Here is a 27,505-nt window from a genome sequence, read left to right as displayed (position 1 = left end):
GAACTGCCAAATAGTTTCTCCTGACTAGAAGCACCAAAGGAGAAAGGGGAGTTTATGACATTTTGCACCAAAACTTTGAGGAATTGAAGTTGAAAGAAAACTTCACTCCCTTTGCCCTGTCCCCAAAATGTCTCTATACTTTGTTTTGATGGGCATTTGAATATCATCCTCTTATTTACTTAGTGAGAGGTCCTTTTTCCCCCCAAGTCATTCAAGTAAAACTATAAATAACATGTAGTGTCTGGGAACTCAGACATGAGTTTCAATCCAAATGTGGCAGGTGCAATACAAACCTAGAGAAACACTCTGATGGCAGGTGGCCCATACATGATTCACAAATAAAATATAAAGCAGAAAGGTAATATGAGAGCAGCTATGACAATAAACAGCTTGCAGCATTTGCTCTGGAGCTCAGCTTTCCAAACCAGGTCTGCTCAAGTGTTGCCATTAGAGAATTGGACCAGTGCTTTGCTCTGGGCTGGACTACGTGCATGGACAAGAGGAGACCAGCTGAGGCACAGTCACTGCCTCAACAGCAGATCTACCTGTCCTGCAGGGAAAGCACAAGGAATCAGCTCTCCTGTTTACCCACAATGTTTTTGGCATAGAGTCCCAGCACAAGTCTGATACAGATACCTGAGTTTTCAGTTCATTAACTGAACAAAACAACCCTGGAACAACAAAAAGACCATGGAACAACAATAAAAAGCCCTAAACTACAAAACCCCTCTAACCAACAAGCTCAGCCTTTGCCCCAGTCCCATTCAAAGACTGTTTCTACTCATCTCCACTTTTCACTTTGAGTCACACCAAAAATTTCTATTTTGTATGGTTAAAAAAACCATGCAACACTGACAGTCCAACGATTAATAAGCCAGCCACTCCAGTCAGGGTGTTCAAACACTGTGGTGTGTATAGAAAGGAGTTTGTATTAGCAAAGGCTAATAGAGCAATGATGGGACCAAATGCATTTCGATAGTCAAGCGAAGACATATCAGCAGTCTTAGTGGAAACTGAGCAAGTGGTTTTCAGCCACATGTCATTACTGCTCTTGCAGCTTTCCCTCAAATGACTGAGCATGTTAATTCCTACCTGCAGGAGAAAGCGCATCAGATGAATCTCTTTGATATCCTGATAGGAATAACGAGAACACGTCTGGTCTCCCACAGGATGGTCTTTATGACATAAGTTGAAAATAAATGGATCACTGATTCTGGAGGAGAAAAATAAATAAAAAAAAAATTTGAAACAAAAAGAAACCTGGAGAGCCCTCTTGAATATTTAAGTCCTCCCCTGAAGAAAAATAACAATACCAAGAGATATCAAGATCAACTGGGACATACATAAACAAAAACAAAGCTAAATAAATAAAGCTCAACACTAAAGGCAGATTTACTATTAGTTACCCAAATAAAGAGCCTGTGGAGGCTAAGGGTAAGTTTGAAGTTATTTTAGTATATGCAAGTAGGCAGACAGAAATGTTTTGCACACATTGGAGTCTGGGAATCAAGGGAATCAAGGGCATCAACTTGTTGGGAGAACCTGAAAGCCCAAGTCAAGGGCAAGCATCATATGGATACACAGCTATTGTAAACAGCAAATACTTGGAATTAATAATTAAGCAAATAATTAATTATTATTTTAGTAGTGTATATATATTAGAATTGCAATCAACAGCCTAGCCCACAGAAAATCCCTTAGAAAAACAATCTAAGCTTTTATCAGATCCTGTCCAATCAATCCTTGAGTCACCTGATCAGATTGACTGATATTAGACTGAGTAAAATTTGGATGCAGAGCAGACAGGGAGTAAAAATGCTGAGCTACTCACTGTCCCACTGGGCTTTGCACATGAGCACACAGTATGCACAAAGAGCTTGGTCTAACAGATTTGCAATATTGATCACTCTCAATAAATCATGAGTCAAGAGATGATAGCAGTGTGCCAAATATTAATTATGATTCTGTCTTGGAGAAACAAACAAAAAACTTATGAGACAATGAAGCTAAAGGTTCCTGACCTAACTGTTCCATATGAATAAAAGATGTGAGATATTCAGAAAGAAATTTTAACATTATAACATAACTGAAAACCAGCAATGTAGGTGTGAGACTGTCCAACACCTGTTGAAGATGAGTGTTCTCATGGCACCTCCAAAGCCTGTGAACAAGCACCTATGTTAGTTATGTTAAACAGTTTTTGTAACAGATGGGAAGGATGGAAAACTTCTTGCTGTGCTATTATTCTGCTTGAAATCGCCAAAATATGTGCAAATTGAAGGTATCCATGTGCCAGTACTGAAGTTGACGAAGCAGATCTCTGGAAGGAAGGAAAGAATGACCCACCTGGACAAGCAGTGACGAGTACAATAGACTTCCTCCTGAAGGGATAACACAAAGCACTCACAGATGTAAAAGTACTCTTGGCCAAAGAGCAGCACCCCTTCCAGTGCTGTATGACCCTGCACAACTGCCACAGAGCACTTGAATGTCACCTAGAATGGAGACAAGCATAATAAGGCCAGGAGCTGGTAACACAGGGGACAGAGGCAGCAGGGAGCCAGAGCCAGTGATGCAGAAGAACAAGTTTGTACCAAAGAAACTGCCATATTGATTCTTGGGTTCACAGTGACCAAGTCACAAAATCACTGCATGACTGACAGAAGTCCAATCAGAATATAGGAATCTATCAATCTAATTGTCTTAAGGATTTAGATAAACATTCTAGAATATTTTTATTTCCTTTGATATACTAAGACTCAATTTCTTGATTTACTCTCAAGTAAACTAATTTGGCCCTTACAATAGGGGAACTTCTAAAACACAATTCAAAAACATGGGGAATTTTTCAACTAAGTGTTTTGTTTATTATATACCAGTTGATAGAGAGTGTTCTTGGGAATTGACCAGTTTTGATAAAAAGAAAATAAAGCCTTTTTTTTCTGGAACATTTTTTATAGCTGAGAGATGGTGCAGAAAGTAAACAAACCAATTTAGAGATCAGAAAATTGTGTGGCCTGCAGAAAATTTAAAAGTTCTGATTTTAAATCAAGCAGAAGTTCACTGCAAAGAACATCCCTTATATTTAGAGGCATAGAGTTCCTTATTTTTGTCTGCTCATAAAATATTCTATATATACTCAGCTCCAAAAGCTACATCCACTGGTTTGTAAAGTCAACTGGGATGATCAAGGTCAACTCAGTGTTGTGTCCAGTTTCAACCAGAACTTTCAACCAGTACCTCCTCTGTTCATAGGAAGGGGGCAGTACTAATCATCCATTAGCCCAGCCTCAAAAATATTGCTCCCAAAATCTTAAAACACTAATACTACCTTACCTACTAGGAAAAAAGCTCACTGATGAGCTCCTCCTCTAAATTAGCACAATCCTGAATTGCATAGGATCCAGAAATTAGTGTAGAATTTTGCAAGCTGAGTCCATCTCAAGCTGCAAGGACCAGAGGGTGGTATTTACATAACAGGACAACTTTCCTAGTTCAGAAATGTAATGCAGTGCTCCTAAGAGAACAGACTGATAAGTATGAGAAGTATCACAAAATCTGTTTTTCTTTTAAGATCTCAATGATCTTATCTCTACTAAACGTCATAAGGACTAGGGAGGTGTATTATTTTATGGGGCATGCAAAATTGACCCAGAAATAGAATTAGTTTTACTAGATCATGTAAAGTCTATATGACAATATGTAGAGTAAGTATGGTTCTACTTCACTCTTTGCTTTTGATCCTAAACTCATTATTTCTGGAGTCAAATCTACAACCTTCCTTGCTGTCCCAAACTACATGTGGTCTAAGGTCAGCTGAAGCAGACCCACATTGCTTCACAAGCTTTTAGTCTTTGATGGTAGGATAACAAAAAAATATTAAATTCATAAGTAAATTAAATGAAATCTTGTTTCCACACTTAAATACTTTACTGAAAAGCCATTATTTTACCAACAAATGGGGCGCTTCATTTTGAAATCACTTAGTGGGCACAGGAGGTTGTTTCCCTCATTCTGAGTTTAAGGGGAAAAAAAACAGCCCTGGGAGATTTCTGTGGGTAAGTTTTCATTAAAATCTCTTCAATCTCTCTCCCTTCTAAACGATTTCTAAGAGGAAGGTAGCATTTTTCCATCACCTCTCCCACAGGAATGCTGTCTCTGCAGGGATGTGCCAACCACAGAACTCTGGACTGGAGCGCCTGCCATTACGTGGTTAGAGACATGTATGCTTGCACTGAGAATACTGGGGAATTCTGCTCACATTAGCAAACCGCATGGCTTCCTGAAGTAATTAAATAGGAAAAAGATTGCTTCTTCCCAAAAGGAAGGTAAGTGAATATTGAAACAACAGGCAGTTGCATAAAGCAGCTCTCCACAGACACAAAGTTAAAATCCAGACTTGTAAGAAATCCACCTCACCAAACCCAGAGATCATGTGTGTGGGTATAGGAGGCATGTGGATCATGAAGGAGGTCTATGATCATTAACATGGTCTGGCACAAAAAGCCACTCTGATATTCTGCCTAAGGCAGAACCAGGGCACTTCAGTAGGCCTGGTTGAGGGGGAAGAGCACTTAATATCTCTTTCACAAACCTTAAACTCTAAGCCCTGTACTATCCAACCAGAAAACAGTCAACAGTAACAATCCCTTTCTTCAATTCTATATTATTTCTTCAAACTTATATTATTAATTAAACCTGCATTATTTGAAATAGAAGAGCCCTTGAGCTGAGTGAATTTTTTTCATTTGGGGAATGGGACTTATATTATTGCTGATGAATAACAAAGATCTGACTGAGTTGTACTGCAGAATCTCCACCAGGACAGTGCTGTACCTGCAAGTCTTGTAACTTCAGTCTTGCATTGAAACCCCAAGCAGCTTGGCATTATCATAAATTAAACAAAAACTTTCATTTTCTGTCAAAACAGATCAAAACCCAGTTCACAAGCTACTAGAATCATTAATCAATGAAGCAATCATGACATAAAATAATTGAATAATTACCTTTTAAGGTATTGCCCAAAGCCCTGCATCTCTTGATTGCTCTGTTCATTCAGATGTACAAGGGAACACATTCACTCAAACACACACACTGACACACACACACACTCTCAATGACTTTTCTGAGCAGTGCAGGAAATAAAATGGCTCCAGTTGCCTGCTTAAAGTGCAAACAGCTCAGAAGGCAGCCACTGACAAGGCAGGACCTCCGTGCACTAAGTGAGCACAGGACAGCTAATGTCACCCCCCGCTGCTTTTGTTAATACTTCTGTCAGCTCAGCGAGGCAGTGACTGCTGCTGGAAAAAAACATGCCTGGCATTTCTGATGGCTTCCTGCAGAGTTACATGGAGAAGAGACAGACAGCCTGAAGGCTCAAAATGAGATCAGTGCATGGAAATCAGGCCTCACATTTTCATGCCTGTCTCCTTCTGCTGGGGAGAGGTATGGGGAGGAAGGGGCAAAAGGAGGAGGGGCAGAGAAATGAATTCTGTTACAGAAACAGACTGCATCAAGAACTCTGAGAAAGCCATATTAGAGAGCACAAGAGTGACCCCTTAGCCAGTGGCAAAGCATCAAGAAAATCTGGGGATGGTATTGAGCTATTTTAATAAAATAGCTATTTCTATATCTGTGTACAACTGTCACAGCACTGTGAGGTCTGAGTTTACATACTACAAGTATTTGGCTTCCACTATGGGATGCTAAGTCCTGGGCCACTGAGGGAATGATGCCAATGAAAAAAACAGGTACACTGCAAAAAGATCAGGGAATGAGGCCAGGTTGTCAATTTCATTGGTGTTGTCTCAATTAAATTGACAACATCAAAGGTGCCATCTTCCTACGAGTCACCCTTATTTACTCCACAACTCATTTCCTCTCCCAGTGTTCCCGAACATTAAGCCTCTTCCTTCTTTTGGGAAGAAACCTTGGTGAAGAGCATCCAGTCCAGTACAAGAGCAAAGAAGGAACAGAAATGTTTTGAATAGATAACACATGATAGAAGCATCAAAGAGGAAGCATGGAAAGTTTATATGGCCTTAGAGGGAAGAATCTGACCAGTACTCATGGGGAGACAGAAAGAAAGACATGTAAAAAGAGGAAGGAAACATTTTCAGGTATTCTTCAGGAAGACATGTAAACACCACTGAACTAGCAACCTATACAAAACTGGCCTACTCTTCCAGAGGTTATAAATAAATTTGATGTAGGCACTGCTCTGAGCATGAATAAAGGTTGTAGAGCAGCACAGGAATTCTCAGAGTCTCATGTCTTCCATGTCTTAGGTAAATGCAGACAGTCTCTCATAAGAGAATATCTTGCTTGCTATGCCCTAATTTTTTTCTCTTATTTCAAGGAATTAATGTTAATTGCTCTTCAAGAAAAGTTGTACAGGAGTTCATCCACAGTCTGGAAAACTGTATTTGCTGTAAGGAAAGAGAGAGTAATGATGTCTACTGTAGCCTGAATCCACCTGAACCCTGAACTAAAAGGAACAGATAGGCCTCCATATGCAATTCACCCTCTAAAATGCCATGTCCCCAGAGAAAATTCTCTAGTTCATCTTTCCTACCTTTTCACTCTCTGCAAACTCCTGCAATATAATTTGTCTCTCCACACACAGTTCCAAGAAGTCTTCTGAATGGAAACTTTCATGTAGAGCTGGGAAGAATGTTAGCTGGTTACAATCCAATCCCTTCTGATCCATCTCCCTCTCTGCTCCATTTAACATCAGCTCCCCTACATGAGTATAAAAGAGATTGTGGTTTTAGTGGTAGCTGGATGACACCAAAAGCATTTGCAATTTAGTCTTTCACACAATCTATTCTAACTTGGGAAATAGCATTATTTATCTCCAAAAAACAGGCAAGAGAATTAAAATCTGTGACTGCTGAAGAAGGATGCTTATTTCAGGGAACCAAAGACAGATACATGCAATCAGTCATAATTCAAACAAAATCCCCACATTCACAGAAGATTAGGAAATTAGGAAAAATTTTAAATAGTGGTCTTTTAGGGACATGGACTGAGCAGGATCTTAAGAAAACCCAAAGAGAGACAACCCATTTATATCTTGCCCAAGCTGTGTGTCCCAGGTTTTGCAAGCTCATGCAATGCATGCAGATAGAAAAGGCTCCATCACCCTTCTTATTAAGGCTTCATGCAGAAACTACATAGTGCTTGCATCTTGTTTGGAGTCTAAAACAATGAGCTCCACTCATTTATTTGATAGGTCCTATCACAGTAAAAAGTATACAATACTGCATATTTCAAGCAGCACTTTTTCCTAGTTTTAGCAATTAGGAGGTTTCCAGGTCCCCAAAAGTGCCCAAAGCTTACACTTCAGAATTGCTTTTTTGCTTTAGACCTTTCAGGTAGCAACAAGAGAGCAGAAAATTGTGAAGATAGTTGATGTATCACCTATGAAATTTGCATCAGTTTTGTCACAGATGTTACAGTGACATTTTCGCTCAGAGCACCAACAATAAGTTTTTTTTTTCTGGATTAAATTGTGACCTAGAAATTCATACCCTAATTCCAATTATCTTTGACTGTTTATGTCTACTGTCTTGATGATGCAACGTAGCCCTAAAAGGTTACCTGGATTCACTTCAGTAGGGGAAGTTGTTTCCTTTCTGCTTCCTAGGAGAACCTGTAAAGAGACTAGGTGTGACTAGAGTGGAACATGCAGATAGGTAAACATAACTCAGAACCTTGTTGGCAGAGAAAAACACAGATTTAGAACTATGTTGCAAATAAATGCCTTGGAAATTCAAATAAACTCAATGGAAAGGAACAATTAACCATCACTGGAAAGTAAACAAATGTAGACAATTTAGGAAAAGAACTATTATCTTTCTAAATATGATCATACATGAGGCCAGTTATAGGATAAAAATCATACTACTCAGTATACAGAAAACTGCCAGAATCCAAGCAGCACAAAAAATGTCTTAGGTATGGGAACGTTATATTAAGGTGCTTCAGCCTTTTATTGATTTGGTTTGGCATATTGACATTAAAGAAACAGACAGTAGTAAATACCCCACATTCACAGTCCAGTCTTAGCTTAAACCACTCTTATTCCCCCTTTTGGCCATTCACCACTTTTAGCAGCACTAGTAACAGGACAGTGCAGGCTGCTAAGTGGACTCTGCTGCGTACATTGTAAAGCACTATATTGTTGAGATATTACTAGCAGAAAAGTATGGACAGCTTATACTGTCACCTGTCTGAGGAGATTTTATACAAGAAAAGACAAAAAAAAGCATTCTGCTGCTGTTAAATACATTGCAGCCTTTCTTAACCTCCAAACCAGATCCCTTCAGTGGGTTCTCTAAACATGGAGCAGCATATTCAGGAGATAGATGATGAGAACCAGAGGAAAGAGATGCATATATTTGTCAAAGGTTGGACTCTGCTGTTGAAGGTCTTTTCTAACCTTAATATTTCTTTAATTCTATAAAGTCACCAGCAACTGTTACAGACACTGTGCACCTCCTGCAAAAGCTTTCTACCTCACTCTTCCTTTGCATCGCTGGCACTTGGGTGTTCATGTGCTGAATCCTCCTCCTCATTCGCGAGGGCCCCTCGTAACAATCAAGAATCCATCGTGGCTCTAATGAGGGTGAAGCATCTCTCCACGGGCCCCCTGTGTAGAAAAGTTGTTCCTCGAGTATCATCCAGTCCTTGGCTGCTTTGCTGTAAGCACACTGCTGCATCTGTGGGGCAGAAACACTTGGTGGTGGCTTTTGGACACTTCCCTCCTCTCAGCCACCAGTGGCACCATCCCAGTGATTCAGAGGGATCTACCCAACCCACCAGATGGGACTTCTGCAGAGGGAGTGCTGCAGGCCTAACAAACACAAACACAAAAACAACTGACCACTGGAAGTGTGCTGCAGGAGGTGTTACTAGTGATAAAATAGTGATAGTCTGACTAGACAATACAGTGACAAATAAAAGCATGTCACGCACTTGAAAATGGCTGCTTTCATAAAATTTCCAACTGAAAAGCAGCAAGCCAGGAGAACTACATCACAGAGGTTTTTATTCACTCCATTTTTTTTCTGGCAAACATGTATGACAAACAGCAACGACAGGGTTCACTGAAAACTGTCTGAATGATTCAGTTGTAAGTGCACTATGCTCCCTCTGAGCAAGGCATAAATTTAATTCTTTCTGCTTTGGTGTTGTGTGCAAGCAGTTAGGGAGCACTAACATAGCAATTTAAAGGAGAGAAGAGGTGAGAATTCAAAAAGGCAAAAAGTTTGTTGGTCCCTGATGGCCAAACCTGAAAAAGAAACATACCTGTGATGTTTTAGAGTCTATGAGCTTGAGATATATTTAAAAAGTTTTACTGGCTACTAAAGTAAAAAAAAAAGAAAGGTCAAAGTTCTCACTTTCATTTCTGCCATTGGAAGAGTTGAATAATTCATTTAAACAAAGGGGGAAAAAAAGGTCCTGAAAATAAAGTGGGGAGTCTGACTGCTGGGTGATGCTGTATCACACTTGTGCAATAATGTCAGAAAAGGAGTGTGGACTCATCAACTCTCAGCAATTCTTTAGGCACAATATTCCTCTCACTTCTAAAATGCTGTTTCTCAGAGCAGTCCAAGAGTGACCTTTCAGCAACAGAAAGCTGTTGCCCAGTATTGCTGTCCTTTACCTGTACATGGTCCTTGTACAGAGAAGCATAGAGCTCCTGCCCGACTCTTCGGTACCGCTCCATACATGACACAAATCCCTAGAAGAAACATCAGAACGCATTATGCCAAGGTGCTGCAGGTGTAAATCCTGTCAGGGGCAGAAGCAGGCATTAGTTGCTCTGTCTTTTACTAGAACAATTAAGGAATATGGCCTGTGACTGCAAGTTGATTGCTCTGCAGGCAGAGTAGAGATGAGTCAACCACCTGAGAGCAAGTTGCACACTTACACCAGGAATACAAACATAGACATCATCTGAACAAGGGTCATTAGTGGAACTACTCAGAACTTTCTCAGAAGAGAAAGAAAACACCAAATACAATGTAAGGTTCCTCTTTTTGCAGCTGAATTAGTCCTGTAAATAGCATAATTATAATCATCTATTAGAGACTCTAACTGAGGTAAGGATCTATAGTGAGATTGTAGGAGAGGTGAGTGCACCCAGTGCCATATGAAGGCTGTCACATCCAGCTGAACTTCCCTGACAAATGTGAGATTGCTGTGAGTCACAGCACGAGGCTAAACTTGCTGTCAAGTCCCAGTCTCGTACTACCTGAAGCCATGGGTCAGGCAGGTAACTTTTAAATGCAGGGACTCTGTGCCATGCTGGCAGTGGTCCCTCACAGCAAACTTCTGGCTGCTGCTTGCACTGGGCTCTAATTAAGTTAACATACAGGGTCTGGGTGCTGTGCTGATTACTGCTGGCTGCCAGCCAGGTCTGTAACCCTGCTGTGAAGTCACATTTATTGGTGTTTCCCTGCAGGAAGCTCCTGTTTTACACTGATGAAAGTCATTATATTTTTGTTTGTTTAAAGCATCATTGAACCTGTAATCACAGTTGTGGCCTCACAAAATTATTCCATAATTCATATAGAACTCCCATAAAGGCTGACCTAGAAAGCAACAGCATTTCTGTGCTCTTAAACCAGTCCTGGTATAGGAGAAGAGCTGAGATCCTGGCTCTATGTGGACTTGGGGCAAAACCATTCAGAGTAGAAAAATCAGTTCCTGCACTTTAGCTATTCAGAGGCTGTTCAAGCCAAGACAGTGGCAGCTATTTCAAAGTTGCTCATAGGCTGTATTTCACTCATGCTCATCAGTGAGACCCCTAAGGTTGATGTCCACATGGCAGATTCTCACTGACCCAGCTCCTAGACCTTGAAACATATGAAGGGTCCTAAGAAGGAAAACTTCTGCTACCCACATCTGGTCAACTGAAGACTAACCACTTTGGCTTCCAAATGAGCTTTAAGCTAGCCAGCTTCAACCAGATGAACATGTCCCTGTTGATCTCATAGGAAAACCATCTGGTTGTAAAGTGAAATGAACAGTTAAAAAAACTGGAGATGACTGTAACTGAAGAAAAAAGTCAGATAAGCCAGACCAACACACAAAAACAAAACCTGAAAGAGATAACCAAAAAACATGGAGAATATAGATCAGATTATTATTTACTAAGTGTTCAGTCAAAACATTTGTACTATAATGCCTAACAAATAACTAATGCAAAGAAGTTTCCAACAAATAAACAGATTCCTACAATTAAAAATTGTAGGTGCTTATCTTTTAAAAGAGCAACTCTTTATGGAGTAGATTAAATACAGCAGTGCCACAGTAAAATCTATCTTAAATAAGAACATGCCAGCTTTGATAATTGCTAATATAGTGTAATATAAGGTTTGAGTTTTACATGCAGAAAAGCAGGTCTAAAGGTAAGAACTGTAATGCACATTTTTGGGAAGGGCATACTAAAGGGCCTTATTTATCCATCCTTTCCTAAAAATCTAGGAAACCATAGTAAGAAATAGTAGGAAACCATGCTTCAAGTGTTTTTAATATAGATTTCTCTACTTTGCAGCCTTAGGCAATCACATTGTGAGTAGAATGAGATCATTTTGCTGCCACATATTCCCCAGTCAATATTTAGAACTTGAAAAGGAGATAGAATTTACAAGTTATTTTCCTATTAAAAAACCAAAACAAATCACAGACTCAAAAACTCTTTCTTGTCTTGCTGCATGGAGTCCTCAAATAGGAGAGAAAATGATTAGCACTGAGGAAATGAAGGGTATGAATTTTCTATAATTTCTTTCAAGTAAAGCAATTGGGACACTTTTTGTAATGAGAAACAGTCGAAAAGAAAAAGAGATTGAGGTGTGACTTATAAGTTAACAAAACTCTACTGAGCTTTAGAATGCCTTATGCCTTTTTTTTTTAAATACATATAGATCACTTAACACTCCTGCACCTCAAATATTCAGGCAAGCTATAATATGCTTGAATTTCATGATACAGACAGCACACATACCACAGTTCTTTCCTCAAGAAACGTTATGTCACTGGGGCTCTGCACTTGGAGGCTTTGTATGTGTTGCGTTACAGAATATGCATGCACACAAAAGTATGTGCCAAAACTCTTAATAAATGAAAATAAACATCAAGACAAACTAATTTTGGACTTGTAAGAGATACAAGGAAAGCCCAAATACTCAAATCCCTTGCTGTGCCAAGTGAATTATCCTGTGGATGATAGTGACAATATCCACATAGTTGTTTTGAAGCATGCCTTTTAAGTCATCTGTTGGTAAGGGCTGAAAATAGTGATTGCTCTTCTGAGCAAAATATTGTGTGTATATAAACATACATAGTAAGAGCATTAATGTAGCACCAAAGCTATAACCCTTGTGCAGTACTTTTGACAAGTACCTCTTAGAGATATTTATGAGAGAAGGCAAAGTCTTCAGTTTACAGATGGGGAAGAACTGAGTTTCTGGAACATCACAGATCATAGAATGGTTTGGGTTGGACAGGACCTTAAAGATCACCCAGTTCCAACCCCTCTGCCATGGGCATTTCATTTCAGAAGAGGAAAAATTGTTCCATTACTCCCCAGGTAACAATCATCAGGCTAAGACAGATGATGTTTTCCTTAGCAGACTAAAGAGCAGTTTATCCTAGTCCTTCACATACACTCTCCACACTGAGGGTTGTTTGCAGGCTCTTTTGAATCACAAAATTGTTATTGCTGTGCGGATTTTATTGTTGGTTTGCCAAAATTCATTTAGCTTTTCAACAGCCTGAGTTCCAGCAGTGAAGTGTTGCATGGAGGCTTCGTGCCTCAGCCCGCTAGGAGGCTAATGCAATGTGCCAACTGCTCCTAAGGATCATGGATGGATTCCTGGCATTGCCAGTTGGTTGGGGAATAGCAGACCTAATGAGAAAATCCTCCATATTTCAGTGCATCATAAATGTATCCACGCACGGGGGGGGTTTCAAAGAGCAAACCTAAAGTGTGGTGTGTACATGTGATGAGACTTCCACACTGTATTTATCAGCTAAGAACAGGCAGTACAGAAGCCAGTCTACTTCTATAGCAACCATAAGTCTGCATGTGTGTGTGCATACACACAGCCCTCAACAGATGACATTCCTGAACAGATTATTTCCTGGGAGAACAGATAACTTGCCTCCTAATAGCAAAAATGCACAAGGCACGTTTGTTCTTTAATCCTGTCTCTGAGAATGGCATCTGTGACTTTGGGAGAGTTCATTCAACCTCTGGAGGACTCAGTTTCCATCCTGCTACAGCAGGAGCATTAGGTTTTACCTCGGAAGTGGAAAGGTGAAGGTCAGACTTTGGCATTATGGGGAATAGCAGAGGAGTCTTTTGCCTTCACTTGTTCTTACTCACTGTTTTCCTATTTCTATTTAGAATGTGGAAGTCCTACAGGTATATGTAACTTAGGGCTTTATTACACACTATCATCTAAATGCATTTGTCCAACAGCCTCCTGTGCTGGCATTTTCTGATTACATTTGAATCATGGCTTTTATTTAGGGAAATTTGCCCTTCTAGTCCTTTAGCAGTTGAAAAAAATTCTGTAAACATCAGTCTATTTTTAGGGGTCAGAGTACAGAAAAACAAAACATCTGTCTCCTGACCCATAAAAATAACAGTTTTCCTAAAATGACTTAAATTAAAAAGTGAAAAGTCTACTTTTGGGGTTTTTAAGTGGATGTAGTTCAAGCTGCTCTGCAGCAGAAAGTATAAATAGAACACAGATAGACACAAGCACACTTTAAATTGGCTAGCAAAGATGAGAGCAACAAGAAATGAATGGTCACAAACTTCAGCAGAGTTAACAACCCTGACCTAGAAGAAACATTTAAACCAATCTTGCAGAGATTTCTAAGACCTCCCTTGATTTTCTGTTTTTTATTTTTAATTTAAATTGACACTTCAGTCTTTTGAATTCAAACCATTTCTTTCTGATAGGATTATAAATAAAATCTTGAATCAAAAAAGCAGAAGAAAGCAGACACATTTGAACCAAGAAATATGAAAAATTATTTGTTTGTGTATTCAGCAAAGAAAAGAATAATCTGTTTCAGTGTCTAGCACATGTTGCTAGGGTTTTCTGCAACCAAATAAAACTCCTCTTTCATCCACATGAGCACATTCAACTCATTTGGCATCAGCTCTGTTAAGTGAAAGGAAAACTCTGCAACCAGTAGCTCTTGAAAGGTGAGACTTTAGTGCCAACAGCCTTAAACATTGAATTCCACTTGCTGAAATCCAATATCCAGACTTAAGCCCGACCAGACACAATCTCTAACTTGAAAAGCAAACAGATATTTTTAAACAATATGCAGGAGAAATAACAGGCAACATTTTCATACAATGTGTAATTCAATGAAGGACTTCACTCCCACAGAAGACCACTGAGTTTAAAAACACAGTAAAACTTCCCATGAAGAGCTACCCACAAAATATTTATAAGCAATATCTCTTGTGTTTCAGGTTTTAAGATGAAACTGATATCAATCAAGAAAGAAACAATTCTGCTAGGACAGGTTTCCTACTGAGCACTGGGCTATCACACACAATCTCCTGTAGCAGCCTCTGATGAATTTTTAGGGGACAGACAGAGGGGCCTGTGAATCTTAGTCAGCCTGAAGACTTGTATTCATCATACAACATTTATATTCCAATTCTCAGCTAAACTCTTGCCTTCAATGAATGGAGAAACGATCCCCACATGTTTCAGAAAGTTCAGTGATTCATATCATATAATATGAAATAGGTCTATAGTTTATGTTTTCATGCAATTCTTATCTAACATTGACCTGTTGAATGATTTCTTTATGATCTTGTGAACAATCTGAAAATGATAAATGAGCAGTGTGTCAGATAGGCATGTAGGAGGACATGAAAATTTCTATGTTCAAAGTTAAAGAAACTTTTTTCAGCTTGCTACAGCATGCTGTAATTTAGCTTTGAGCCAGTTATTAAACAAGACAATAATATTATAATGGAAATTGTTTAATATACATCATTAATAGTAAAGTGCCTGCTTTCATTGAAGTAAAAAAAATGCGTGCTATGAGCAGTTTTGAAATGAATATTTGATTCCAAAGTTCCCTTGTGCATTTAATGACATGCTAATTTACATTTTAATTACTTCCTAAGAAATCAAAGCATTTGTTGACAGAAGAACATAATGTCAACTTCACGGTGCACTGTTGGTGGATAGTTAATGAACTTAATTAGATAATTAGTGATGTTAATTATCCTTCTATTATGAAGATAAACATGTTACACAAATGATGCTCTTTTCAAAGAAATATCATTAAATGTTTGCTTGTTTTAACTCAGTCAACTTGAAAGGCTGATAAAAGACCAACTGAGTGACTGGTAAGAAAAAGATTTAAGTAACATTTCTGACTTTACAATTACAAGTTAGGAAGTCTCTTAACCTCTTCATTCTGAAGAATGGGATTAAAAAGGGGATTAAAAGGACCTTATCTATTTCAAGTTATATGGGTCTTTGTCATAGAGGAATGCAATTAATCAACAAAAACAGTAGAGGAAAGGCGCAATCAGATCTCCTGTAAAACTGAGAAGGCTCTGCATTTCTTGTAAAGAGTAACAGCTATGTCTAGAGTTCTGAGGCAGTGTCTTACAGGAGATAGAAGCGTGGTGCTTGTAACCTTGCTCAGGCACTCATCCTAAGGAACCTCAGGTCAGGGCATGGAGAGGCTCTGACCAATTATTTACAGTTGACTGAAACACAATTGCTACAGTGGTCCTTTGCTGCTTTTGTAGCTTTTTATGATATCAAAAACAGTCACAGTCATTGTTAACCTAAGAGATTTTGACAGCAGAACTTGGTGGTAGGGGGAAAGGAGGAGAAAGAGCAAGAGATCAAAAGGCTCACTTTCAAACAGCAAAGTCAGTGATTTGAAACCTTTGGCACTGTATTCAGTCTTACAGACCTTACTGCCAGCAAATGTATCCACGTCTGTCACCTGTAAGCATCAAAAAATCCAGCTTTGTGCAATGCCCCTCATGCTCCTGCATGACTACTGAGACTTCCAAGAAGATACAATCACCACAGCAGATCACTGCCATTCTAGTACCAAAAATGTAATTACACTCTCTTTTCTACATGATCACGCCTCCCAGACAAAGCCACAAGCAAAGCATGAGATAGCACAGTATATTCAGAAATATGCAGAAAACACAGCTGCATTCGATGGCTAATTCTCACACTTGCCACCAAACAGCAGGAAATTGGCTTTGCTGATGATGGAGAACATGAGCAAAAGTAGAACGGAATTGTGGGGTCTGAGCTTTTGCTGGAGTGAATAGTTTGAATTTTGCTGGTTCTTCCAGAATGAGGATTGGGTCTCAAAAGCACTCTTCCTATCTTGTAAATAATCACAGGGTAAAACTTAAGAGGAGTGTTTTGCTGCTTGTTTTTTGTTTGTTTTTATCTGCAGCGAATACTACTACTGCTTCAGCATCTTTGTTTATTTTTCTGTTGATAAAGGAATCAAGTTAGTAACCCAGTAAACAACGACTTTCTTCTTTCTACTGGGCACACCTCTGAAATCTTGAGTGAATTTCTGCACTTCTCTCAGTAACTTTACTCAGTTAGGAGCAAATATCTTTATTTTGCTATGGAATTTAAATTCTTCATTCCTCACTATGTAGTTCATACTGTTATCTTTCCTGTAATCTCCATGTTTCAACCAAACATGGAGATTTCCTGTTGCTTTAGGACATAAGTCCATAACTGACAGAAGTGAAGATAGAGGCCAGTAGTGAACACAGAAGTCACCTGACACAGAAAACGACATTACACCATTTTTTAAAGTGATTACCAAAGTTGTTAAAAATACGAATACCATTTACTTTTAATGTAACTTTTCTAAAATAAGTGTATGAAGGAAGAGGACTGTTGAGAGGTAACTCAACATTTTGTTCCTCTTAGATTTCACCTCTCTAAAAAACGCATCTAACTCTGAAAGACAGGCTGGAGGGAGAAAGAGGGAGAAGGAGAAAAGAGAAGAACATTTGCAACTGTAGCTTCATATCTCATTGAGAAGAACAATTTATCAGAGCCATGGAGCTGTCACTAGTTGACATGATAAGGAATAACACCAAGTGAGTAATGTTTCTTCCAAACCCAGCTCCTTTAATTACAAGCAGCTTCCTTGCAGAAGAGAGACAGAAGATGTAGAAACACCAATTTCATGCACTTGTGCCTGAATAATGTCTCTGTGCTGCCTTTTCCAGATGGCAACCTTTTCACTGGAGGAACTAATGATGTGGGCATATTTAGGGAAAAACCAATAACAGAGTCTTTAACCTTCAACAGCAAAAAGCATGTTGTACAAAATGTTCCATGGGATACATTTACAAATATCAATTACATTGCTCACTGAGGTGTAATCAGCTGTAATAATCAAAATTAATTTAAAAAAATAATTAAACAGACCCCAGGGCAAATAGTCAACGCTCTTGCAGTATGACATCACAGTACGCATATGTACCTGGGAAGTGCTCACTCTGTAAGCAGCAGTGTGATTTTAAGGAGTGAGAAGGATTCTGCAGCACACTGAAAAAGCCTTGCAGCTCAGTAAGGCACTGTCAGACATGTTAGCTGGGTGTCACAGTCTGCCTGGTCACCTGCAGGTGGACCAGGCATCACCAAACATAGCTGCAATCTCCTATAGCTTGAGCTGGAGGGTTAAGACTCCCTAAAGTGAGGCTAAGAACAGACTCATTGTCTCCTCAGGAGGAAAAAAATGACCTTAATATGTTGAGCACAACAGTAACTAACACAAGCTTGGTTTCAAGCTCTGAATATTCTGTCAATGCACTTCTGCCCTACCCTATAGCTAGGTACTCTACCCCTAGTACACTCAAAAATAACATGTAACTAGTGCTTCTTATGTCTATTTTTGACAATGCTAAGCAAAAACATGGAAATGACCCTCTCTTTCAGCAAAGGAGGAGCTAACACACAGAAAAGAAAGTTCACATCTTCATTGCTGAGTAACTATGCATACCCTCCAAACCCATCCCTGGATTGTATACCAAGACTTGTTTCCCTGTTTCTAGGGGTTACATTAAAATTTGGGCCTTTAATACTTCATATTGAGTAGAAAACATAAGGATAGCACTATGATAACACCTGAGCCTTCCCTTCCTACTAATTCAGAAACTGAAGGACAAGGTTCACATAGGTGATGCAAGCCAACAGCAGCAAAGCTGGCATCTCCTCACCTTGCTCCACCCCACGCAGAGGCCTGTAAGCACAAACACATCTGGTATGCTTAGGTTTTTCAAGTGCCATAATTGGGCCCTATGCAGAAAATAGTCATTAATAAACTATATGGACAGGCTGCCAAGAGAAGTTATCCAGGTCACTGTTTCTTTGTGATTATTTGTAGCAGCCTAGAACAGGAACCTCAGCTGCAATAGCTGTCTAGTTTGCAATGGAATGTGTCAACCAACAGACACACTCAGAAGCCTCCCAAATCCAGATCCAGAGCTATACACAAGGCAGACCCAGAAAAGACAAAGAGCAAAATTTACCTCTGATTTGCATGATGTTTCCTTTGTGCTTCGGCCAGGTATGAACCTAATAGCTGAAGAGAGGCTTTCACTCCAGGAATTGTGCTTGCTCTGGGACAGGCTTGACCCTGCTTTATTCTGGAGAAGCTTCTTTTCAGATACTGCAAGGGAAAACAGACAAAAAAAGCTTTTAAGACAAGGTTGAGCCTGTCAGAAAAGAGAGGGGTTCTATCCCCATTGCACAAGACAAGACAACATGGCAGCGTGTCACTCCAGATGAATAATGTTCCATTTTTTATGAGAAGTGAATTAACACATTACTTCTCAAGCTTTTATTTAAAAGCCTCATAGAGGTCTGCCATAGATCAGTTTCATTACACAGACATGAACTTTGAATCACTGCAGCACTGCACACATTGCAATGCCCTTCTTTCAACCATATATCCTCCCTTTTAAACCTTCCTATGGGTTACAGTCATCTAAGGTGATTTCTCTTTCTTGCAGTACAACATGGGCCCTGTGACCCCACCAGGTGATTACAGAAGGGCTGGGTTATGACACAGTAAGTAATCACAGCCCTAAATGAGAGAAACTGAGAATCTGCTTTCTCAGCAGGTGAGGAAAGGCATAACCAAGGAGCAGCAGCTTTCCACCAGGCACCCCATTTACAGCAACATTTTTGCTTACTACAATGAGTGTTCCATAAAAGAACAGAGACCTAGCAAGTGCTGCCAAGCTTTGGTCATAATCTCTTCCCATAAAGGAGTGATCTCCGTTATCTTCATGTCCCTTTCTTTGTCATTTCCTTTTACAGAGAGATCCATCTTGTAAATGTCCTCCAGAGCCTGCCGCCTCTGAGAAATGAGCTGCTTCCAAATGACGTCTACTGTCCTCAGAATCTCCTGGCGCACTAGGAAACAAAAGTAACACCAAAAAATAATTCTTGTTATGTTTTCAAGTCAGTTAACAGGTAAAGCAAAAACATCTAATTTGGAAAAGCACTGTTTCAGAGTAACTGCCAGAGTCAGTGGAGTTGTTCCTTTTTGTCCACTGCCTCCATAGGTTCTAAGCTAGACTAGTTAATCTAGTACAGAATACAGCAGGACATTTCTTCTATGATATTTCAGCTCCTTGAAAGAAACAAGTAGGAGTGACACACAGTTTTAACTGGTTTCTTCTTTGGAAAACCATTTAATCAGAATTTTGATGACCTTATTATTGTGCACAGAATGCTAAAGCACATAAAGGACATTCCTTTATGTTGCCAAACATTACTGGAGATGGAGGGGCAAAGGTAACCAAGTTGTGAAACAATTTGACACAGCAGGAGGATACTGTACAAGAAAGTGCTGAGTTTTTCTTTATTTCCCTGCAAACCAGACTGATTTGGTTGCAGCTTAACCAAGCCAATATATATTTCAAAATAAAAATTAAAAAAACAAAACACTAATCTGCTGCAGGGTTCAGCTGACCACACTGAATCCAATACATTTTTCCTGTGTTTCTCTGAAATGCTCCAACACTTCTTTCTGCATACAATAGACAAACCCTGTATGGACCTTGAAAAAAGAAATAGAGCAACAAATACTGTATGTATCTCACCCCTTATACTGGCCATAACGTGGAGGAGAGATCTCCAAACTGATAGCCACTACTCCTGAGGATGCTGGGTGTGACTTTTGAATGAAAGCTTGATACAAACACAAGTAATTTTTAGTACAACTCTCCTTTCTCTATGCTGTGCCTGTAGTGGCTGTACACCAAAGAAGAAATAAGTAGCACTTGCACAAGCTGCTCTGATAACTGCTTAGCACAGGTCTTTTCCTCCTCTCTAAGCCACAAGCAACACGTGCCATAAATTACCATCATCTGGAGTAGGCAGGCTGCCCTTTTCCTCTTCACTGGGTGCAAGGAAAATTTGGTGATAAGAAGCCAGCTTTGGTTTTGCATCCACCCCAAAACCTTCTGAACAGCTGTGACAAAGGGGACAAAAAAGAAAAAAAAAGGAGGGCAGGTAAGGAAACCAGACTGAAAACAAACTGAGAACAATGAAAGAAACAGGTGTTTCTGCACATCCAGTCCTACCTAATTCATTTAGTAGATGAGTATTTTCAGGTTTGGAGCTAATACCAGTCACGGAATACCACAGAATTTTCAGCAAGTGGGAACTTAACAACTGCCAGTCTGGTTTTCAAAGGCAAGGAGCAGTCATCATGACCCTGTAATCACTCTCCTGTATGGGCCTTATCCCTGCACTTTACTGCACTTTTATTCACTTCATTCACCCCAATTAGATAGAGAACAGGGCTGTCCTGAGGTAGCTAGTCTGCTTCAGCCTTCTTGCACCTCCCCTGGGCATCTGGTACTTTGTCTCTTTACTCTGAATTCCTTTGCTAGAGGTATCTGCCACCATGTGGAAAGCAGTGTCTTGCTCTACCCTGCACTTGAACTGCTTACTGAGTTTTTTGTGTCATTGATGATTCACTCAGTTCCTGAAGTGCTCAGCACAAAAAAAGCTATAAGCTGAGCTCCATGGATACTATTAGCATGCAGATGTGATTTGAGAGCATCACCATGGCCAAGAGGACACTTCTGCTTTGGGACTGGGGGCTACCAGTGAGGAGGTAAAAGACTCTAGGAACTTCAGTACAGCAGCAATGCTTAAGAAAAAAAAAAAAAAAGAAAAGAAAAAGAAACAGGCTTGTTTAAGGTATCCAGAAAATCTGGACTTTCTCACAGAACGGCTGTCAATAAGAGCATATATAGCTACTAGTAACACAAAGTTCATTCAATTCCGAACAGGCCCTACTATCTGGGAGAATCAAATCCTTGGCTATGCAAAGCTGCCATTTTTATTTCTGATTCTCTTTAAAATACCACGTTTCTGATTCCCTGGATTGTTTAGCTTTTAGATATGTTTCGCTTTTGGATACCAAACTCTTCTGTACTTTAGGGTTTTTTTTAATAGTTTGTGCTCTTACTCCATAAAAGCAATCCTCATCCCATCTCAATGGGTTTTGCCTGGAAATTAGTATCTGACTGGAATAAGAACATCCAGAAAAGATCTCAGGAAGTGTAGCTCATTTCTGGTGTGATACTGTATTAATGGATTCCATTCAGACCATCAAAGCAGTACAGAAGGTTATCATTGAAGCAAGAAACATTAAAGTAAAAAATGCACTTGCCAATGTTTGCTTTTTTTCACAAAACTAAGCTTCCAAGGTAACTCCTCAGCTTGCATTAGCAAGAGTACATCTGTTATATCAACATCTGTAAGAACAGCAAACAGGGGGTATGAATATTCTAGCCCTACCCCATGGCAGAAGGCAAAACTCCCAATGTCAGAACAACTAAAATATTGCAGCTCAGATCCAAGAAACAATAACACAAAGATCACAAGATCCATTCACACTTCTATATATGCTTTAAATGTACTCACACACAAATGACTGCTGGATCAGAAAAAACCTCTCACTAAATTACCCCATGCAGATATCGCAGAGAATGGCCACCTACACGATTTGGGAGTGATCCTAGCCCATATCCCAGGAAGATTTCTAGATGCTCATTTTCCTGATAGGCTTGTGAGCCAGCTCCACTGAAATCAGTTCAAGCTTGTTAACTGCAGTTACTACTCTGAAGTGAGTAGCTGCTGGAAATACTGGATCCAGCTCAATCTCAGCTTCGAGTGATTCCCCAGAATGGAAATTGCCTAAGTTATGTGACATCTCCCCCTCTGCACCCAATTCCATAGGTACAGCACAAATATAAAGAAACATAATAAGATGAATACTTGTACCTGCCCGAGTTCAGTTGGCAAAGGCAATACATCAGGCAGACGACAAAATTACTACTTGAGTTGTAAGTTGCAAAGATAATGTCCCACTGCTCTTGCAGAAGAATGAGAGTATTCAAGACATTAAACTGCTCAGGCAGTGATTGTTGAGGTCTGGATAAGCAGTATAGGATGGCTCTGTTTAAGCAGCTGTACAGGGCACTGAGGAAAACTTCCTTTTGAGAAACAGAGCTTTCTAAGACCTGTGAAAACACAAAACAGCAGTTTACTTGTCATGCTCAAAGAACTTTCTCCCCAAGGATCCACTCCTCCCACTTCATTTGAATTGTTGGAAACTTATTTCAGCAAAATTCCCCTGAACTACCTGTTACATAAAAAAATCCATCTTTTCTGTATTTCTACTGAAGTCCCCATAACTGTGGAAGAGATTAATTTATTCCAGTTCAGCAATGTGTATATAGCCAACAGACAGTGTCACAAAAGGGTTAACTATCCTTTCTTTATGCTGCACCATCTCTCTCTAATTATAATTTACAGCTGTTATGTTCTAATGCAAAAAACCAGGAATAAAAACAATCACCAAATGGATTACAGTCATCTTCTTCAGAATTGCAGTATCATGACCTCAGCGTAAAAAACCAGCGTGTTACAGCATGTTGATAAAAGTTGGGGAGAAGAAAAGTGACTCACACACACAATCTGTTTGGCAATGAAGATCAGGATTTGCTTGGGATCAGCCACAAACATTCTGCTGCTTAGTTTCTCAACCAGCTTCTGAACAAAATAAGCAATATTCATCATGGATAGGGGTGCAGCTGATTCTGAAGTACCATGAGGATCAGTGTTCGCTGGAGAGGATATAAGAGGGTTGATTATTGCAGAACAAGAGAAAATGAAAAAAAGTGGAATGTGAGATTACCAGATCTGAGAAGGAACAGTCTCATGCCATAATATCTCAGAGCTGGGACATGTCTAAGAAGACGTGTATCTAGGTATAGCAGAAACACCTTATTCAGACTGGAAATGACAGCTCCATCTTAGGATGCAACCAATCTCACTAAAATGCTGCAATGAAGAACTGGTTTAACTAACAACTCAGAAAGGAGAGCAGTAACAACTAAGTTAATGGGGCTGTTTCCAGAAGCATTCAAGGATGAACCTAGGTTTCTTTCTATATACTCCCTTTCTAATATTCAGAATCTCTTCTCAAAAAGAAAAAAAGAAGATGCTCTCCAGAAAAATTATAAAATTACAATAAGTGATGCAAACTGGTTTGCAGTAAGATACAGTGGACAGTGGAGCCTGCTGAGCTGGACTGTCATGCTAGCTATTGTTTCCAAACCTTTCTAACAATGACACCTACATGCTAAATATCAGGTAGCATGATATTCAAACAGGAGTTAAACAATCTGATTCTCACCACTCACCTCTTGGTCTCATTTTCCCCTCTCCTTGGCTGGTAACCTGGAAGACATCCATAGCAGACAGCAGAACTTTTGTCTGAAAAAGTCTCCTCTGCTCACTGGTGGCATCTTCTGGGGAAGCCTATACAGTGATGGCACACATATTAGTACAGCAGGAAAACAGGAAATCTGACTCAACTTCACTTTCAGCAGGAGTGCATATGTGGACAGCTACTGGACAACAGATGAGATGGCAGAACTTAATTCCCAGATGGAAAACAAGGAACTCTTACATAGGAGTACACCATCTAGCTGACAGCCAGCACAGTCACCCTCAGCACACTGACAGAAACAAGGTTTTGTAAAGGGCCAGAATTGGCTCACAGGTGGTTCCCAAGAGGTCTTGTGGTCAGGGACACTGAGCTCCATTAGCAGGCCCAGGATTCAGACAACCAGAAATCCAAACTCTATTTTAACTCTACCAAATCTCAGGATAGTTATAAACCTTTAGGGAGCTGGTGCTCCACAAGACGATTTAAGTCATTACAATTGCAGTCAAGCTTATTCTAATAACTTAGTAATTACTATCCACATTACTAAGCTAAGTCTGCATCAGAACTCACACCTGGGACACCTGGACTATTGACAATTTGGAGCTGAACCCTAAATTTTTCATTTTCCCCCCTTTCTTCAGACTACTCTGATTCTCTAGAGTGCTTCGAGTAGTTGAAATGTATAATCAGACTCAGCTGCTACAGCTTGTATTAATCTGTACTTACAATGGAGACAGGATTTTTTTATTTGAGAACTGAGATTCTCTTATCTCAAAAATCAGTACACAGGATGCTCCATGTGACATTTTCTGTTCTCAAATTCAAGGGGCGCCCTGATGACAAGCAGATATTACTAAAGAAAAGGATTTTTCTTCACACTTTTCTTCAATATTAAAGATTGCCTGAAAAATTTCTGTTTGCCAGGGACAGCATTTTCTTAGTTCGTATTAATGCAGAGGAATTAGACAAGTCCTTTCCTTTAGTCACTGTTAGCACTTTTGTTACTAGGTCGCTAGAAGGATATGTCCTGTCCTTCCACCCCCAGTGCAAGGTAGAACAGCAAAGCCTGCTGATGAGATAAACCTCAAGAAGCAGCTCAAGGGGATGTCCTTGTTTGCTTGCTGGGATGTTGAGAAGACTGTCCATCAGGAGGACTCGCACAAAATCCCACACTTGTTTCTTGGCAGGGTGTGGTAGGAGTGGGAGAGAGGAGGGATCAGCACAGCCTTTCCCTTCAGCAATGGCTGGACCATCAGGGTTCAGAAGGCCTTCAGACCCACCCTGTGAAAGCAGACAGCAATACATTTGCACTCACTCTACCGTACATTGATTTTTTATTTTCCACCTAGTGACCGATCTCTGGTCAGAAGGGCTTATGCTGGCTCCTGTGCACATACCTTGGGTGATCCTGAATGAAAAGCAATCATAGCCAAAGCTTTCAAGAAGTCAGGACAGTGCCACACAGGGTCCTGTGTATAACTGTGATAGATCAAGCACAGAAACTCGATAACATTCCCTGGATAGGCAATTGCCCAGGAGGCTTCTGCATCTGCAATAGGCTGAACAGACAAATGTGCATCTGGTCAAGGCAGTATTCCTCTCATTCATAAAAGCTTATCTTTATAAAAGCTTATCTTTGTTCCTTTCAGGTATTCCTAAGCAAGCATGACACAGGCACAAATTCAGACAAGGCACCAGTAGCCAATCCCACATTGCAGACTGAAGATACACCCAACCAGAATCATCATCAAGAATGAAAAAACTGAGAGCTGTTGTGGGCAAGATGTGTCTCTGGTCTCTCTCAAACATGAGCCCATCACATCCTGTGCTACATAACCAGGGCAGCAGCTGTTGTGCCCCTTGGCAGTGCCTGTTCAGTGTTGCCCTCTGAGGGCAGAGCAGGACTAGGGATTACAGGCAGAGCTGTCACCAGCATCTCTCACACCTGGGCTCCTTATTCAGCCACTCACACTGCACTGTCCTTGCAATGAAACACTTACCTTGTCCACAGTGAATCTAACCATTTCCAGCAGTAACACAGCTGCCTCTGCACACAATCCAAATTTGAGGACATTTTCTCTATGGTGGTGCTGCAAGATCCACTGCAACATAGACTCAAGATCTTTCTACACAGGAGGAAAGATTTCATTAAGAGATGGGAATTGTACATGACACAATTTACATGGCAAGAACAATGCCTACTCCTCTATATCAGAACAAAACCAACATGTGTCTACGTCCAGCAGTTCCTTCCTCTCCTCTTAAATTTGTAACATTTACCACATGCATGAACAAGGTTGTTCTGAGCATAAATTTTCTTAAATAAAAGTTAATTAACTTAATGAAAAAAAACATGAATAGTTTTTATTATTACAAAATCTAAGTAGGGTTAACATGCCTGAGAATCATCTCATGGAAAAGCGCATAAAATGTCAAAATAGTAATGCAATAGCAGCTTCAGGCACTTGTCTGCCTTTTTTTTTTTTCATACCTTGACTGCTTCAGGTGGTTCAGATGGTGGAGTTGCCAGAAAGAGCTCTGCCACAACCAAGTAGATCTCAGGGATGTGAACATGATCAGTCAGACATCTTTGCAATACAGAAAATCCAAAAATCAAGAAGTAGCCATTGTCAGGCACCGAAGGATGACTTTTTAAATTATCTTTAAAGGAAAAGAAAATGAAAGTGTCTAAAAAATAAATGTCATATTAGCAGAAGGATTACTGACACAGCTTTATCCTCATTTGTCTCTGTCCCAAACACAGTAGTCTGCTAGGCTGCAGTATCAACAGTTTAAAAAACACCTCCAGACTAACATAACAATTTTTACCACTATCACTTTTGTTAAAGGGCTTTCTCCCTGAATTATTCTTCTTCCTTTCTCTTTCCTTTCTCAGAACCCCAGGTCTTATTATCAAAAAGCAGGCTGGACAAATCTTTAAGAAACAAAAGGTCTTAGAGCACAAGCTAACGTCTGAACACCTTACAGGCTTGTCAAGTAGCCTGATTTTGTGCAACACAAAAAGGTCATCTAATCAGAGTTGCTAATTACCTGCAAGGGAGAAGTACTACTTTCCACTTTTCAGCACAGAAATGCTCAAGTACCAGGACAAGTTTGCCCTAGAAAGTAATTTAAACTCTTGGTCTACTGAGATCAGTGGGAATCCTCCTATCATGTACACAGTGATCTCTATCACTGAGCTGGATCAAGGCAGTGTTTTGGGAATGTTAAACCAGCACATACCCATTAGAATGTTCAACCCTGCAGAGCTGTTTTCCAGCCAACGCCCAACCACTATCCCCTCCTTGAATTTGTTCAGCAGCAAACGATTGTGGAGGAAGCACAGAAGCAATTTGATTCCCAGGACAACTGTGCTGAAGTGCAGGTAGCTCTGTGTGAACAGCAGAAACCAGTCTGGCCCCAGTGCCAAAAATGTCTTTTCTTTTTCCCTAAGAAAAACAGGTAAATGAAAACACATGGGAAGAAACATGATGCAAGACAGAAAGAAGATATTATATAAAATGATCTTGAAGTAATTTAGAACCTCACGTTTCTCTAGAAAAAAAATCTCATTAAAGGCATACCCTTTGAGAATCACAAAGATGTAACAATAGGCTCATCCACACAGCTGAAGTCATTCAATTCCTGCTACATCTAACCTTGTATTACTGTCAGGCAA

At 39.9% G+C, this 27,505-nt stretch overlaps 1 protein-coding gene across 1 annotated transcript in view; it reads right to left on the bottom strand.

Moving 5' to 3' along the window:
* Positions 1-27,505, bottom strand: part of WDFY4 (WDFY family member 4) — a 112,713-nt gene that overhangs the window by 39,831 nt on the left and 45,377 nt on the right. The window contains exons 29-45 of the mRNA XM_036386196.1: positions 27,070-27,275; positions 26,318-26,487; positions 25,827-25,952; positions 25,224-25,385; positions 24,910-25,107; positions 23,798-23,915; positions 23,061-23,218; positions 22,374-22,612; positions 20,438-20,547; positions 19,293-19,484; positions 18,596-18,735; positions 9,671-9,748; positions 8,520-8,723; positions 7,603-7,654; positions 6,575-6,741; positions 2,347-2,495; positions 1,093-1,213 (exon numbers count right to left, since the gene is read on the bottom strand). Coding sequence (XP_036242089.1) covers positions 1,093-1,213; positions 2,347-2,495; positions 6,575-6,741; positions 7,603-7,654; positions 8,520-8,723; positions 9,671-9,748; positions 18,596-18,735; positions 19,293-19,484; positions 20,438-20,547; positions 22,374-22,612; positions 23,061-23,218; positions 23,798-23,915; positions 24,910-25,107; positions 25,224-25,385; positions 25,827-25,952; positions 26,318-26,487; positions 27,070-27,275 — 2,590 coding nt within the window. The remainder of the gene's footprint in view (positions 1-1,092; positions 1,214-2,346; positions 2,496-6,574; positions 6,742-7,602; positions 7,655-8,519; positions 8,724-9,670; positions 9,749-18,595; positions 18,736-19,292; positions 19,485-20,437; positions 20,548-22,373; positions 22,613-23,060; positions 23,219-23,797; positions 23,916-24,909; positions 25,108-25,223; positions 25,386-25,826; positions 25,953-26,317; positions 26,488-27,069; positions 27,276-27,505) is intronic.

Source organism: Molothrus ater, chromosome 8 (assembly GCF_012460135.2).
Source record: "Molothrus ater isolate BHLD 08-10-18 breed brown headed cowbird chromosome 8, BPBGC_Mater_1.1, whole genome shotgun sequence".
Taxonomy (NCBI): Eukaryota; Metazoa; Chordata; class Aves; order Passeriformes; family Icteridae; genus Molothrus; species Molothrus ater.
The sequence above is the reverse complement of the archived record's forward strand: the minus strand, read 5'-3'. Positions and strand labels throughout refer to the sequence as shown.